Source organism: Salvelinus namaycush, chromosome 26, assembly GCF_016432855.1.
Source record: "Salvelinus namaycush isolate Seneca chromosome 26, SaNama_1.0, whole genome shotgun sequence".
NCBI lineage: Eukaryota > Metazoa > Chordata > Actinopteri > Salmoniformes > Salmonidae > Salvelinus > Salvelinus namaycush.
The window spans coordinates 20,078,782-20,096,846 of NC_052332.1; the positions used below are offsets into that span (position 1 = coordinate 20,078,782).

Below are 18,065 nucleotides of genomic sequence, written 5' to 3' on the forward strand. Positions count from 1 at the left end.
TCTGGTGGTCTGTGTGCCCCTTAACATCAAAGCGATATTTTAACAGAAACGTAAATTAACAATTTATCTTAATATACTTTACACAAAGCACAATATGAACTTTAGCTCAAATACAACCTCATTCAAACTGTTTTAGATTAATCAAAACATGGGTTTTCAAAACATACATTGCAGATATTGTTACAAAATATATGCCAAATTGTCCCTTAAACTTGACTCCACTTGCACTAGTGAAGCCCATATGGACATAATATTTAGACAGGTATAATCATTCTGGGTATAACTCCACCGTTCCTCCTTAGGTAAAGTTACATCCAGATAGCTTTCACCTGACTACAAACAATCTCAGAAATCCACTAGTGCATATGAAGTAAGTTTTAAAACATAGCTGTTTTTTTTAACCAGGAATTAACAATGTCTCTTATGACTTCACCTGAAAATGAGCATCATGTAAACTGTAGCTCCTATACTACCTAGCAACTAGCTTTTCAGCTTACTGAGTACGCTCTAACCACTAGGCTACCTGCTGCCCCCATATGCTATCTCAATCTAAAATAAGGAAGTCACACATTGGCAATACCTGCCTGGGCGACAACGCATGGAGTAAAACACTAATAGGGCCCTATGAAATTATTGTTATTTTTTCCCCCTCAAATGCTGTTTTATTTTCCAGAATTCCGTGTTAACTTTTTGTTGCCTAACGTGTTCAATCCATTTGGTTGATTTAACAATACAGTATATATCTAATACCTATTATTCACACTAATAAAAAATATCCTGTGTATCCTGTCTGAGGGGTACCTGTATTCTGTTTAAATTTCTGGATTCCGTCTGAGTTTTCCGCATTGAGGAAATAATGGGGCCCTACAAGCCCTTATGTGAGTTACAATGAAAACACACATGCATTTGAATATATTGACATACCTTGTCAATGTATTCTGGAAAATATGGTATGTCCAGTACTCAGGAACGTCTGAATACGTGAATTATACCTAAAGAAGAGAAGTTGTATTAAAATCTATGACAATGTCAGGAAAATAACACTCAAATGACTTCAGCTTTAGATAGCTAGCTAGCTAAAAAACGGAAATCCACGCTGACTTGGAAGAGCTGCTTGTTATCTATCTTACTAGCCAGCCCAAGTATTTCATTCAGCTAGTTTGGCTGTTAACGTTAGATATTGACTAGATAACTACTGCACAAGGTCAACGTTTGCAGTGCTGTCTTGAACATGTTGTGAATACGTGAACAACAAGGTTTCTGCAAGGACAGGTGTAATTAGATAGCTAGGTGTAGTTAGCTAGCTAGCTACGTATTGTTCCTACCCGTCTCTTCCTGGGTAGCTTGCCTAGCAGGCAAAATTACCTTGCATGGGCACATGTGTTCAGTTCTACTGTAATGTTTGCTGACGACGCATTTTTTTGATAAGCTAGGTAGCTAATATGTTAAATAGCTATTTCGGTTAATATAAAACTTACACAAAAATTACAAAAGTTATAAACAGCGCTGAGGCGATTAAAGGCACTGCTAACTTACTAGCATGCCCACCACTAGCTAAATATACAGTACTATACGTACTCTGGCAATATAGCTAGCAAAAGGCTTTTCGTACTTGAAGAATATTATTTAACTAAAATTTTTGACATTTCGTTGAAAATATATGTAGAGAGATCCAAACTACATTCCAAGTGATAATTTGGTCCTTACCTGCCGCTTGGCCATTACAGAGGAGAAAGATCAAGACGACGTCCGTTGAAATGTTCCAAGCACAATTGACGTTCATAACTAGATCTAGCATGTCAGTCCAACACAATAATGATCATTTGAATATCATATTTTTAAGTTGTTGGTTGTTACTTACAAATATTCGTTCAAATTTAGCAGCATATTACCTTGGATTTTTATTTGCAAATGACAGTCTTTTTCAACACATATAAATTAAGTACTGTATTAAAAAATGTAAGTAAAACTAGGAACCTATTATTTTAACAAAAAATCATTGATTTTCTTTTGCAATATTTACTAAGCCCGTGGGTCATTTTTTTTTACAGTGTATATTGTGTATTTTGCATGTTCAATGTGCAGTGGAGTCCACAGCAATTTGTGATAGCACTCGCACTACATGTACAGTTGAAGTCGGAAGTTTACATACACTTAGGTCGGAGTCATTAAAACTCGTTTTTCAACCTCTCCACAAATTTCTTGTTAACAAACTATAGTTTTGGCAAGTCGGTTAGGACATCTACTGTGTGCATGACACAAGTAATTTTTCCAACAATTGTTTACAGACAGATTATTTCACTTATAATTCACTGTATCACAATTCAAGGGGGTCAGAAGTTTACATACACTAAGTTGACTGTGCCTTTAAATAACTTGGAAAATTCCAGAAAATTATGTCATGGCTTTAGAAGCTTCTGATAGGCTAATTGACATCATTTGAGTCAATTGGAGGTGTACCTGTGGATGTATTTCAAGGCCTGCCTTCAAACTCAGTGCCTCTTTGCTTGACATCATGGGAAAATCTAAAGAAATCAGCCAAGACAGAAAGCAAATTGTTGACCTCCACAAGTCTGGTTCATCCTTGGGAGCAATTTCCAAACGCCTGAAGGTACCATGTTCATCTGTACAAACAATAGTACGCAAGTAAAAACACCATGGGACCACGCAGCCGTCATACCGCTCAAGAAGGAGATGCATTCTGTCTCCTAGAGATGAATGTACTTTTGTGCGAAAAGTGCAAATCAATCCCAGAACAACAGCAAAGGACCTTGTGAAGATGCTGGAGGAAACATGTACAAAAGTATCTATATCCACAGTAAAACGAGTCCTCTATCGACATAACCTGAAAGGCCGCTCAGCAAGGAAGAAGCCACTGCTCCAAAACCGCCATAAAAAAGCCAGACTACGGTTTGCAACTGTACATGGGGACAAAGATCATACTTTTTGGAGAAATGTCCTCTGGTCTGATGAAAATAAAATAAAACTGTTTGGCCATAATGACCATCGTTATGTTTGGAGGAAAAAGGGGAGGCTTGCAAGCCAAAGAACACCATCCCAACCGTGAAGCACGTGGGTGGCAGCATCATGTTGTGAGGGTGCTTTGCTGCAGGAGGGACTGGTGCACTTCCCAAAATAGATGGCATCACGAGGTAGGAAAATTATGTGGATATATTGAAGCAACATCTCAAGACATCAGTCAGGAAGTTAAAGTATGGTCGCAAATGGGTCTCCCAAATGGACAATGACCCCAAGCATACTTCCAAAGTCGTGGCAAAATGGCTTAAGGACAACAAAGTCAAGGTATTGGAGTGGCCATCACAAAGCCCTGACCTCAATCCTATAGAAAATTTGTGGCCAGAACTGAGAAAGCGTGTGCGAGCAAGGAGGCCTACAAACCTGACTCAGTTACACCAGCTCTGTCAGGAGGAATGGGCCAAAATTCACCCAACTTATTGTGGGAAGCTTGTGGAAGGCTTCCCGAAACATTTGTCCCAAGTTCAACAATTTAAAGGCAATGCTACCAAATACTAATTGAGTGTATGTAAACTTCTGACCCACTGGGAATGTGATGAAAGAAACAAAAGCTGAAATAAATAATTCTCTCCATTATTATTCTGACATTTCACGTTCTTAAAATAAAATGGTGATCCGAACTGACCTAAGACAGGGAATTTTTACTTGCATTAAATGTCCGGAATTGTGAAAAACTGAGTTTAAATGTATTTGGCTAAGGTGTATGTAAACTTCCGACTTCAACTGTATGTGCACAAATATATACAGTATGTATGCATGTTCATTATATACTGTATTTACACTATAAACAGAAATGCAAGGTGGGGAAAAATAAAATGTATTTCTTTCTCAAAACATTGTATTTTTATCCAGATTTCAGGATGAACAGTAACAGACAAAACAAATACAATAGAAGATAAACAAATAGGATTTTTACTATAAAGAAAAAAACAATTAGGGTGCATCCTGTCTCCTATTTGGGTCTCTTACTCTCACTTCTCTAACTCGCTCTCCAATATTGGCCTCCATTGTTGTCCAAACCAAGAAAGCCAACCTGAAGCCTATTTATAGTGCTCAAGCTCTGATTTCTAAGTGAAGAAATTAGCTATAAGTGTTTTCACACGTGAGCGAGCACTGGGTTTAGGTAATCGGTAAATGAGTGTGGCATTTTGAATGGCAGTGTTTTCCAAACGAAACAGAAGACCTGTTAGTTTTGAATGATGTGTCTAATGTAGAGAACTGTGTTAAGTGTTTTGCAAAAAGTGTGTTTTACAATTGCAAACTGAGGGTAAAGCAGATAATCTGCTTGTAGTTTTGCAGACTTGGTCTGAAGATTAGGGACATGAGTTAATGGTTTCACTGAGTGTGCCTCAACTACACATTTTAGTGTGTAAGCGATTGTAAAAAACTGTAATGCATTCTCACATGTATCTGGTTTATCTCTAAATATTAGGAAATGTGAATTGAAAAGATGTGACTTAAACTCAGTATGTAATATCCCTGTAAAAGATGTGATCACATATCTTGGTATTAAAGTTAGCAAAGATCAGAAAGAAAGGGCCAACTTAAATGTAAAGAAAATTGGAAAGAGATTTAACACCTGGTTATTAAGAGATCTTTCTTTATCTGGATGTGTACTTTTGTCAAAATCTGAAGGTCTGTCCAGATTAGTTCATACCTCCCTTGCCTTGGCTGTTCCTCTGTCAGTAACTAATATGGTTGATACTAAATTAACTTCATTTGGAGGTGTTTTGTCTTTGGCTATGCCGGATTAAGTGATATGACATGCTATTCTATAAAATAATTTCTCTGTAATTAATATTACCTGATTAAACTAATCATGTAAATGTAATTAACTAGAAAGTCGTGGCACCACGAAATAATGTTTATAGAGCTGTTATCTTCCGAATAAACTCTTAAAGATCTGGTAGTCTTTTACATCAGTAGCAGTCAATAATTAATCGTCACCTTATTCAGTCTCATCTGAAAGTTGTAAATTCTTGGTTATCTTCACGAACCCTGGCTAACAAGTTGAATCAGCAATACAAAATTTGGTTTAATTATTTATTTACTAAATACCTAAATAATCACACAGAATTACATCTACACAGAATGGATCATACATTGATTACAAATTATGTCATAAAGGAAAACGTCCCTAGCGGACGGAACAGATATGACGGCTGGTTACACAAAGAGAGGGGGGTGGGTTTGAGTGAAAGAGTGGGAAGACTGAGAAACAAAAAGGTTTTGTGTCTCTATCGGGGCGTAGGCAGCTATGCTATCGTAAACACAGTATCTTATGCATTCTAAATAACCGCCCATTTGGAAAAGGAAAATGCAATAAATATTTACTCTGAGCTGCGCTTCGGTAGATTGGTCATAGATAGGAGGCCGGGTTGTCCAGCATGGATCTCTTGTCCTCTGAAGAATATCTAGTGGTGAACTGGAGCGTGGTAGAATGGATACTCTGTCCGTCCTCTACTCAATCAATCAATCAAGTTTATTTTATATAGCCCTTCGTACATCAGCTAATATCTCGAAGTGCTGTACAGAAACCCAGCCTAAAACCCCAAACAGCTAGTAACGCAGGTGTAGAAGCACGGTGGCTAGGAAAAACTCCCTAGAAAGGCTTAAACCTAGGAAGAAACCTAGAGAGGAACCAGGCTATGAGGGGTGGCCAGTCCTCTTCTGGCTGTGCCGGGTGGAGATTATAACAGAACTATGCCAAGATGTTCAAAAATGTTCATAAGTGACAAGCATGGTCAAATAATAATCATGAATAATTTTCAGTTGGCTTTTCATAGCCGATCATTAAGAGTTGAAAACAGCAGGTCTGGGACAGGTGGCGGTTCCATAACCGCAGGCAGAACAGTTGAAACTGGAATAGCAGCAAGGCCAGGCGGACTGGGGACAGCAAGGAGTCACCACGCCCGGTAGTCCCGACGTATGGTCCTAGGGCTCAGGTCCTCCGAGAGAAAGAAAGAGAGAAGGAGAAAATTAAAGAGAGCCAAGATTTTCAAAATGTTCATAAATGACAAGCATGGTCAAATAATAATCAGGAATAAATCTCAGTTGGCTTTTCATAGCCGATCATTAAGAGTTGAAAACAGCAGGTCTGGGACAGGTAGGGGTTCTGTAATCGCAGGCAGAACAGTTGAAACTGGAATAGCAGCAAGGCCAGGCGGACTGGGGACAGCAAGGAGTCATCATGCCCGGTAGTCCTGACGTATGGTCCTAGGGCTCAGGTTCTCAGAGAGAGAGAAAGAAAGAGAGAACGAGAGAATTAGAGAGAGCATACTTAAATTCACACAGGACACTGGATAAGACAGGAGAAGTACTCCAGGTATAACCAACTGACCCTAGCCCCCCGACACATAAACTACTGCAGCATAAATACTGGAGGCTGAGACAGGAGCGGTCAGGAGACACTGTGGCCCCATCCTCTACTAGCCCACGTTTACAGTTGCTGCGGCTAACTCAATCAGCTAGGAGGTATCACTTATTTAGTGAATAAGAGTTCAAAGTTCATACCAAGTTGCCATACTTTAAGCTCATGCTATATTCTGGTTGGTATAGTCAAAATTCATCCTTTCAGCGTGTTGATCGCCATCTTCACGTTGAAATTCGATGCTAATTTCGTTAGGTTCTTGTCGTTCAACCAGAGCTCACGCTGAGGTTGGCTTAGTTCTGTAGGTGATCTTGTCCTTTTAACGCAGGGACCGCAAGTCCTCACGTCCTTGGAACAGAAAGTTGGATTTTCGTCAACGGGCTTATATCGTGGTGAAGAGAAGGGCGTGTTTCATAGTTTACAACCAATGTCTGTTCACTTGGGCGGGGCCTCTGAGTGAGCAGAGTTTACTCTATGACAAACCGTTCTCTCATTAGCCCCGAGAGAGGGGCCCAAGCCCTGAAAAGCATCGCGGTTCCGGCGGCGTCCGGTGAGCTCTCGCTGGCCCTTGAAAATCCGGGGGAGAGGGTGTAAATCTCGCGTTAAGAAGCTAAAATTACATTTAATCTTTTCACAAATAGTTTCATATTTAAACATTTAAATTGCACAACAATTCCATGTGAATCTGATAACTAGAATGTGTAGACTTTCCAAGATACAGTTTATGTCATACTATCATTAGCAGTAATGTCTCAGACAACAACTGATCTGACATCATATTCATTAAGTACCAACGCATATTTTCAACTGGTTGGATTACTGAAATATGGTTCCGTTTCCCACCTTTTGATGTTACCAGACTCTCTATGTTACAAAGGCTTTACAAGAGTCAAGTCTATAAATTAGAGAGAGAGAAAGGGGAAAGGTATTTATGGGGGTCATAAACCTCCCCCAACAGGCCAACGTCATGACAGAGGAATAAACTTAATTATTTAAGAAAAGCGGTAATATGTAGCACCCAAAGTGAGGGGGGTTGAATGCTTTGGATTTTAAAATCTCTAATATAATATTTAAAATCAAATGGACACAACACTATTTAAGAAATAAAGATTGCTGTCACGACTTCCGCTGAAGTCGGTCCCTCGTTCGGGCGGCGTTCGGCGGTCGACGTCACCGGCCTTCTAGCCACCGCCGATCCACTTTTAATTTTCCATTTGTTTTGTCTTAGTCTTACAAACCTGGTTTCACTCACCCAATTACCTGTTTATTATTTAACCCTCTGTTCCCCATGTTTGTTTGTGAGTGATTGTTCTATGTATATCGGTCCTTTATTTGTGGGCTCGTATATTTGCCTTTTGAGTAAAGTACGTTGATTACTAATTTCTGCTGTCCTGCGCCTGACTCTACACCAGCTACACACAGGACCCTATTACAATTACATTTGGAATATAATCCCTAATTTAATACTCCAACAGATTGGTGGTCTAAAATTCTTGCTAAATGACTATCGCACTGTGCACTCACATCTATAATTAGAAAGTGTTTTGAAAGGCTGGTTATGACACACATCAACACCATCACCCTGGACCCACTGCAATTTGCATACCACACCCAACAGATGACACAATCTCAATTGCACTTCACACTTTCCTCTCCCACCTGGATAAGAGGGAAAATAACTATGTGAGAATGCTGTTCATAGACTACAGCTCAGTGTTCAACACCATAGTCCCCTCAAATCTCATCACCAATCTGGGGTCCCTGGGACTAAGCACCTCCCTCTGCAACTGTATCCTGGACTTCCTGATGGATCGGCCCCAGGTGGTGATGGTAGGCAACAACACCTCCGCCACGCTGACCCTCAACACGGAGGCTTATCAGGGGTCAGTGCTTAGTCTCATCCTGTACTCCCTGTTCACCCACGACTGTGTGGCCACGCACGACTCCAACACCATCATCAAGTTTGCTCATGACACGACGGTGGTAGGCTTGATCACTGACGGCGATGAGACAGCCAATGGGGAGGAGGTCAGAGACTTAGCAGTGTGGTGCCAAGAGCACAGCCTCTCTGTCAATATCAGCAAGAGAAAGGAGTTGATTGTGGACTATAGAAGAAAGAGGGGAGAGCACGCACCCATTCTACGATCCACATCCCTAAGAACCTAATATGGTCCACCCACACCTGCACAGTCTTGAAGAGAGCACAACAGCACCTCTTCCCGCTCAGCAGGCTGAAAAGATTTGACATGGGCCCTCGGTTCTACAGCTGCACCATCGAGAGCATCTTGACTGGCTGTATCACCGCTTGGTATGGCAAATAAACCGCCCTCAACCACAAGCGCTACAGAAGGTGGTGTGGAAGCCCAGTACATAACTGAGGCCGAGCTCCCTGCCATCCAGGACCTCTATATCAGGCCTTGTCAGAGGAAGGCACAAAACATTACCAAAGACTCCAGCCACCCAAGCCATAGACTGTTCACTCTGCTACTGTACAGCAAACAGTACCGAGGCATTGGCGAGACAGCTCTACCTCCAAGCCATTAGATTGCTAAATAGCCATAAGACTGCAAAATAGTTTACTAAATGGTTACCCGGACTATCTGCACTGACCCTGTCTTGCATTGACTCTATGCACACTCATAAGACTATATACAGTATACACATTATATACTGTACACACTCACTCTCACACAAAACCCACACACGTTCACATACACTACATACGCACACACGCATACCGACACAACACATACACACACACTTACCCTGCCTTCATGTAAATATTTTGTGTGTGTGCATTTCGCTACACCCGCAAAATTACATCTGCTAAATATGTGTATGTGACCAATAAAATTTTATTTGATATCTACCTCAAATATCTGGCAACCCTTCACATTGATCTGGTACTGGTGCTCCCTGTATTTAGCTCCATTGTTTTGTACTCTTGTTGTTACTATTTCTATTTTTATAATTTTTTAACTTTGCATCGTTAGGAAGTAATCGTAAGCAAGCATTTCATGGTAATATCTACACCCATTGTATTCGGCGTATGTAACAAATACAATTTTATTTGAGCGCCCCTAGTCAGCTATTTAAAGATATGCTATGCAGAAATCGTTCCGCCATTTCCTGGTTGATAAAATCCTAATAGTTTGCCTAATTTTTGTTTATATGGCAAAACAAGCAAGTATAGTGTCGAGAATTATTGTACCATCTAAACTGCTATGAAATATATTTTCCATAACCAAAAATATTGTATTTTCAGCTGTTCTTAATTAAGCTGGTACAAAACCGAAAGTATAAATGCCTAAACTAAATTTAAGAACGGAAAGAATAGAAGTAGCGCACATAGAACAGATCTACCACTTCTTAGACTTGCTTTCAATTATTTCATCTTTATTTAACCAGGTAAGCTAGTTGATAACAAGTTCTCATTTACAACTGCAACCTGGCCAAGATAAAGCAAAGCAGTGTGACACAAACAACAACACAATGTTACACATGGAATAAACAAACATACAGTCAATAATACAATAAAGAAAGTCTATATACAGTGTGTGCAAATTAGGTAGGATAAGGGAGGTGAGGCAATAAATAGGCCATAGTGGCAAAATTATTACAGTATGGCAAATTAAACATTGGAGTGATAGATGTGCAGAAGATGAGTGTGCAAGTAGCGGTACTGGGGTGCAAAGGAGCAAAATAAATAAAATAAATAACAGTATGGTGATGAGGAAGTTGGATGGGCTATTTACAGGTGCAGTGATCTGTGAGCTGTTCTGACAGCTGGTGCTTAAAGCTAGTGAGGGAGATATGAGTCTCCAGCTTCAATGATTTTTGCAGTTCGTTCCAGTCATTGGCAGCAGAGAACTGGAAGGAAAGGCGGCCGAAGGAGGAATTGGCTTTGGGGGTGACCAGTGAAATATACCTGCTGGAGCGCATGCTGCGGGTGGGTGCTGCTATGGTGACCAGTGAGCTGAGATAAGGCGGGGCTTTACCTAGCAATGACTTATAGATGACCTGGAGCCAGTGGGTTTGGCGACGGATATGAAGCGAGGGCCAGCCAACGAGAGCATACAGGTCGCAGTGGTGGGTAGTATACGGGGCTTTGGTGACAAAATGGATGGTACTGTGATAGACTGCATCCAATTTGCTGAGTAGAGTGTTGGAGGCTATTTTGTAAATGACATCGCCGAAGTTAAGGATCGGTAGGATAGTCAGTTTTACTAGGGTATGTTTGGCAGCATGAGTGAAAGAGGCTTTGTTGCGAAATAGGAAGCCGGTTCTAGATTTAATTTTGGATTGGAGATGCTTAATGTGAGACTGGAAGGAGAGTTTACAGTCTAACCAGACACCTAGGTATTTGTAGTTGTCCACATATTCTAAGTCAGAACCGTCCAGAGTAGTGATGCTAGTCGGACGGGTGGGTAGGTGTGAGCAGCGATCGGTTGAAGAGCATGCATTTAGTTTTGCTTGCATTTAAGAGCAATTGGAGGCCACGGAAGGAGTGTTGTATGGCATTGAAGCTTGTCTGGAGGTTAGTTAACACAGTGTCCAAAGAAGGGCCAGATGTATACAGTATGGTGTCGTCTGCGTAGAGGTGGATCAGAGAATCACCAGCAGCAAGAGCGACATCATTGACGTATACAGAGAAAAGAGTCGGCCCGAGGATTGAACCCTGTGGCACCCCCATAGAGACTGCCAGAGGTCCAGACAACAGGCCCTCCGATTTGACACACTGAACTCTATATGAGAAGTAGTTGGTGAACCAGGCGAGGCAATCATTTGAGAAACCAAGGCTGTTGAGTCTGCCGATAAGAATATGGTGATTGACAGAGTCGAAAGCCTTGGCCAGGTCGATGAAGACAGCTGCACAGTATTGTCTCTTATCGATGGCGGTTATGATATCGTTTAGGACCTTGAGCGTGGCTGAGGTGCACCCGTGACCAGCTCGGAAACCAGATTGCATAGCGGAGAAGGTACGGTGGGATTCGAAATGGTCGGTGATTTGTTTGTTAACTTGGCTTTCGAAGACCTTAGAAAGGCAGGGTAGGATAGATATAGGTCTGTAGCAGTTTGGGTCTAGAGTGTCTCCCCCTTTGAAGAGGGGGATGACCGCGGCAGCTTTCCAATCTTTGGGGATCTCAGACAATACGAAAGAGAGGTTGAACAAGCTAGTAATAGGGGTCGCAACAATTTCGGCGGATAATTTTAGGAAGAGAGGGTCCAGATTGTCTAGCCCTGCTGATTTGTAGGGGTCCAGATTTTGCATCTCTTTCAGAACATCAGCTATCTGGATTTGGGTGAAGGAGAAATGGGGGAGGCTTGGGCAAGTTGCAGTGAGGGGTGCAGGGCTGTTGACCGGGGTCGGGGTAGCCAGGTGGAAAGCATGGCCAGCCGTAGAAAAATGCTTATTGAAATTCTCAATTATAGCGGATTTATCAGTGGTGACAGTGTTTCCTAGCCTCAGTGCAGTGAGCAGCTGGGAGGAGGTGCTCTTATTCTCCATTGACTTTACAGTGTCCCAGAACCTTTTGGAGTTAGTGTTACAGGATGCAAATTTCTGTTTGAAAAAGCTAGCCTTTGCTTTCCTAACTGCTTGTGTATATTGGTTCCTAACTTCCCTGAAAAGTTGCATATCGCGGGGGATAGTCGATGCTAATGCAGTATGCCACAGGATGTTTTTGTGCTGGTCAAGGGCAGTCAGGTCTGGAGTGAACCAAGGGCTATATCTGTTCCTGGTTCAATTTTTTTTGAATGGGGCATGCTTATTTAAGATGGTGAGGAAAGCACTTTTAAAGAACAAGCAGGCGTCCTCTACTGACGGAATGAGGTCAATATCCTTCCAGGATACCAGCTCGATTAGAAAGGCCTGCTCGCTGAAGTGTTTTAGGGAGCGTTTGACAGTGATGAGGGGTGGTCGCTTGATCGCAGAGCCATTACGGACACAGATCTGAAAATGACAGATCTATAACACACATTTCTATCTGAATTTTGTTGGGGTCGCCCAAAAGTTACATATTGCAGCTTTAACCCTATGAAACTACAGCTATGGCCTACTTCAGAAAGAAGTTTTAAAAAGAAGAGGAAGACCAGTGGCCGGCAGTGGGAGAGTATGGAGCGAGATGGAACTGGGTCGACATTCTGCTGATTTTCTCATCGAAGAAAAGGCCAATCTCAATACAGTATTCTGTTCCTAAAACTAGAATATGTTATGGACAGAGTCCACTAAGTTTAGTAGACGTGACCCTTTGCCAAAGTTTTTTAAATGGCATTGTTTACAAGGAGTGCAACGGCGAATTGAGTAATTGCACAAGCAACACTTTACAGAAAAGGCGTTCCCTAACGGAAATATGCAGATATATAATTTAACACGCCAATAGGAACTCGTTAGCTCGCGCTTGGCTCTGCCGTTGCCCACCTCCTTCTTTGTTCTGCCCACTATACTTCATTTGCTCCCATTGAAAACGACAGCGATGAACTATCTTGGGTTAGTTATAAATATATTTGCAATTATGCTGCCCTCTCCTGGTTCCCTCTGAACCTCCGTCAAAACAAAAGTACTAGTGATATTATGGCATTGATCATTAATTGCCATAACTTGGCACCCACAGTAGATTGGTCCAAAGTGAACCAGAATAATCAGAGTGAATGCAAGGGTAAAAGCTTGAACCCACATTGAGCAGAAAGGCTATACTTTTGACACCATTGATGGAAAAAAAACACTACACTTTTAGATTGTGTCGTATGTATTGCGTCGGGGATTTAATTAATTTTCTTACCACTGAGGAATGGATGGAAAGCGGGATGTGAGTTCATACTCACTCAATAGAGGCATACATTGCATATACGACAATCAAAAATATTTTAATACATTTGACAGGTAGCACACTGAGCAACTTCTGGATCAACCAGTTCCGCAAACAGGTGTCTCTCGAAAAGGTAGAAAACATTCACTTAAGTTATCAAAAATGATTATCAGATCATAAAAGTACAATAAATATAAATAGCATACTTCTAAAACTTAAATTAAGTTTTGGGACAGACTTCACCACAAATTAATCACTAACACATTAGGACTACTGTATAATTTGATCTACAGAAATCTATACAGAAGCAGTACTTCAGATAAACAAAGAATACATTTGAAATGTGTTCCTCAACAAAGGAGAACTGACTGCATACCTCATCAATGCAGACAGAAATTTGATTACATTCAAATACATTGTGAAGCTTTGATAGTATTCTATTCTATTAGAATTACGTACAAATATTAGTAATTCAGTAAGATTTTATCAGCAGGTATAATGCATTATTACTTGTTATGAGCATTAATATGCCCTTACAATGTTATATTATCAACTCATAAGATATGTCTTATGAAAGTGTTAACCGTAATTCTATATCAATGGCACTACAGACGGTTACTTTGGAGGTCAGTGCAGTATGGTGACACTACGGTCAGCCACGGCGAATGCAGGCAGCAGCGGGCCACTGAAGGCGTGTCTGACAGAGTGCAACACGGCACTGGAGTCTGGGTCATAAAATACCAGGGTCTGACTGGGCCAGTCCAGGAGCAGCCCTAGACTCTTGGGCTTGTGGATCACGTGCAGGGGTGTGTTCTTCCCCGCATGACAGAAGGAGAAGTCCCCATCATATTTGGAGAGCACCCAGGACTGGCCATTGTAGCCCAGGCGGGAGTCATTGCCCGAGCCCTTACGCCCCATACTGGTGTAGCATACCCCCACCTTGAAGGCCCCGCTTTCACCCACATCCATCACCCAGCTGTGGGTGCCGGAGGAGATTGACAGGGTGCCCAGCGCATTGGGCCAGCTGTCGAAGCGTGCCGGGTCGTAGGGCGGGGACTGGCGTGACCTCTTAGGCAGGAAGGTCAGAGTGCAAAGGTCTTCTGAGAGGGACAGTAGGGAACTGACGGTGCGCTCGTCAAATGTCAGATGTGCTGAACCATAAGCTAAAGGGGCGAGGAAAGAGAAGAATGTATTGTTATTAATCCTTAATTAAGCACTTGTGCTTTGTTAATAACATAGTAATAGTGTCTGAACAACTGGCAACAATGCATAACTGCAACTATTTGGAACAACTGTACCCTGAACGGATCAAGGTTGTCCTGACCTGTATCATGGAGATATGGATAAAAGAAGTAGTACTAGTTACCAATTGGCCCCAGCAGTATGGCGCTGGCCCACAGGCCCCTCATGAGTTTGCTGTCACTGCAACCTGCATTCAGGTTGAGCCAGTCAGTGTCACAGGGTTCACCCACCCCCTCTGCATCCTCAACCCTGATCGCCACACACAAGAGAGAGCTCATGTGAATCTGGCTAATGAACAACTTCACCGGCAGGATTGCTTCAGTGGGTGAACTATTTAACTATGTATTCTTACTACTTGCAAAAAATACTAAAAATGGATTAAACATTTTTTTACCTGTCAGCTATTTCTTGGCCAGAGGTCTGAAAACACAGGACACAGAGTCAACAATAATTTCTGAGAATGAAATTAATCTTAATTACATCATCATCAGCATCATCATCATCAGAATTATCAGGGTTATTGCTAGGGTTTATTGCTAGGGTTAGGGTTGAGCCAGGGTGTGGACATGAAGTTAGGGTTAGGGTTGAGCCAGGGTGTGGACATGAAGTTAGGGTTAGGGTTAATCATCATCGTCATCATTGTTTGCACCATCCCATTCAGTCTTGTTCGACCCTCTCCCTATTCATTATTCTTCTTTCCACCACTGTATTCTCCAACTTCCCGTCCTCTGTCCCTCCCTGTGCCCATCATCTTTCCCCTACTCACCGCCAGCTGTATGTCCGGTGTGTTTGTGAGAGTGTGCACCAGGCATGTGCGTGTCTGTGTGAGCATAGCTAGGGCCTGGCCCCAGTGCGCTCTCTGAGTGAGGAGGCACTGCTCCACCCTCTCCTCTTCCAGCTGGACGGCTTCTAGCAGCCGCTGCTCCTCCTCCTCCACCGCCTCCCTCACCACACTGACCTGTGCCACCACTCGCTCCCGAGCCCCGCTCGCCTCCACCTGCATGGACACACGGCATAGGGGGCAAGAGTCACAGCAAAAAGACATAGGATGGAATCCATTAGATATCTGTGTGTAGAGCTTGTGATTCCAAGGCTGTGTGGAGTGAGAGCACATAAGGGACTGAGTGTGTGTCACAGAGCCGGTGTGCTCACCTGCAGTGCCCGCTCTTTGGCAGTCAGAGTCTTGTTGATAAAGTGCTCGATGCGCCGGGCCTGCAGCTGCATTTTCTCACACACGTCAACCAGCTGGTTCTGTTCAGGACAACACTCACACAGTGACTGGCATGAAGAAGAGCAGTGTTGGACTTGAAAACCACAGAGTTGATCAGGTACAGTTTCAAAGGCAGGGGCCCTATCCTGACAGGCCTATTCCTGTAGTGTCGAACTGCCATCACCAACATGTCATTGTGTATCCTGAAATAATAATAACTTGGAAGAGCACTGATGACAATTTATGCTGCTTATATGGACACTACTTATGTAAAGGCTTCCCGTATCTTCCCAACAGCTTGAAATTCCTGTCTCCTCACATTCCATGAGACATCAACAGGGGGAAATCCTCAGTGTGGTGTCGAAAAAGTGTGGCACACCCTACACACCCACCAGGCATGTGAACACACACTTTCCTAACACAAACCAGCTGGCCCTTTGCACTGTAGTACCCCAGGTGACCTAAGGTAAACTCAGTTTGCCTGGTCAATTCTAATTCCTAACTGTAGGTCAACAGTCTCCTGGCCCCAAGCCCCATTCACTGTGACAAAGGCCCATATGACACACAAGCGGCAGCTTGTAACTGCTCAAATATGAGTTGGTTTTACTGAGCCTATAGGTGGTATATTCTAATATAGTGCTATACAAGAGATAATTTCCTTTCAGGAAAAGTCGGGGCACTCACCCTGACTGCTGTCACTCTGTTGGCCAGGGCTGTCACCGTGTGTCCCTGACAGGATCCCAATATGGTGCAGTGCGAGCATATGAGTTTCTGCTCGGAGCAGCAGAACCAGTCCAGGTCTGATTCATGTTCCACGCAAAGTTCCGATTCACCGGAGAATATACCCGATTCTGTGTCGGAGGAGGTCACCGCAGCCTTTCCAGACAACCCGGAGTCCTCTTTAGCTGATCGAATTTCATTCCGGAGTACATTCAACGCGGAGAAAATGGGCTGTTGTAAATCCATATTCAAGTTTCTCAAACTTTCTGTAACTTCTACTTCAGTGTCTCGGTCGTCCTGTAAAGAGCACCCAGGTGTTGAATGACATGATCCTGGCTCCGCGCTCATGATACGTAAAATAGTCTACAAGAGTAATAGCAATAGAACGTAGCAGGTGGCTTAAGTATCACTATCTACCGCACCTATAACACAGGTGTATCAAGGTATGAACACGGAAGTAACACCGACACTAGAGGTCAGAGCTGAAAAGCAAGTTTAGCAACTACAGCAACAAGGCCGTTTCAATGATAAGGTTTTTGGTTCCCGTGCACTTGTTATAGCCTACCATTGTTTTTACCTCCTTTACCTGTAAGATGACACAGTGTTTCCATATTGTCATTTGACCTCATAACATCCTCAATCATCAATGACCCTTTCTTGTCTAATTTTAGGCTAAATGTATTATAGCTTAGAATAGGCTAAATAGGTTAACCATAGTTGGGGCAATATACTTGACTACAGGATTTTAAAATGTAGGATACATTTAGCCTATAGGTTAGGCTGAAATATAGTCTATAGGCCTATATTACAATGATACCAATTTCTTGAGACATATGCACATGACTGATGACTGATGATATTGGAGGTAAATCCCTTTGTGCAAACCCCACAGTAATGTTAAATGTGTTGGTGTATATACAGTGCATTCGGAAAGTATTCAGACCCCTTCCCTTTTCCCACATTTTGTTACCTTACAGCCTAATTCCAAAATGGATTAAATAATTTTCTCTCTCATCGACCTACACACAATACCCCATAATGACAAAGCGAAAACAGTTTTTCTGAAATTTTTGCTAATTTATAATTTAAAAAAACATAAATACCTTATTTACATATGTATTCAGACCCTTTGTTATGAGACTCGAAATTGAGCTCAGGTGCATCCTGTTTCCATTGATCATCCTTGAGATGTCCACCTGTGGTAAATTCAATTGATTGGACATGATTTGGAAAGGCACACACCTGTCTATATATGGTCCCACCAAGACTCTTCCTAGAGCTGGCCGCCCGGCCAAACTGAGCAATCGGGGGAGAAGGGCCTTGGTCTTGTGGAGACTGGAGACTGGTCAGGATTGTGGAGACTGGTCAGGATTGAGGGAAAGATGAAAGTAGCAAAGTACAAAGAAATCCTTGATGAAAACCTGCTCCAGAGCGCTCAGGACCTCAGACTGGGGTGAAGGTTTACTTTCCATCAGGACAATGACCCTAAGCACACAGCCAAGACAATGCAGGAGTGGCTTCGGGACAAGTCTCTGAATGTCCTTGAGTGGCCCAGCCAGAGACCAGACTTGAACCCGATCTAACATCTCTGGAGAGACCTGAAAATAGCTGTGCAACAACGCTCTCCATCCAACCTGACAGAGTTTGAGAGGATCTGCAGAGAAGAATGGGAAAAACT

General features: G+C 42.4%; 1 protein-coding gene across 1 annotated transcript; it reads right to left on the reverse strand.

The window, feature by feature from the left end:
• Nucleotides 1–13,183: 13,183 nt before the first annotated feature.
• On the reverse strand, nt 13,184–16,825 carry LOC120021705 (B box and SPRY domain-containing protein-like). Its single transcript, XM_038965546.1, has 6 exons — nt 16,352–16,825; nt 15,610–15,708; nt 15,224–15,454; nt 14,852–14,877; nt 14,582–14,706; nt 13,184–14,378 (listed from the first exon to the last, which is right to left on the reverse strand). Exons 1-6 carry the CDS (start codon nt 16,733–16,735, stop codon nt 13,843–13,845), a joined length of 1,401 nt encoding a protein of 466 aa, XP_038821474.1. The 5' UTR covers nt 16,736–16,825; the 3' UTR covers nt 13,184–13,842.
• Nucleotides 16,826–18,065: the final 1,240 nt, after the last annotated feature.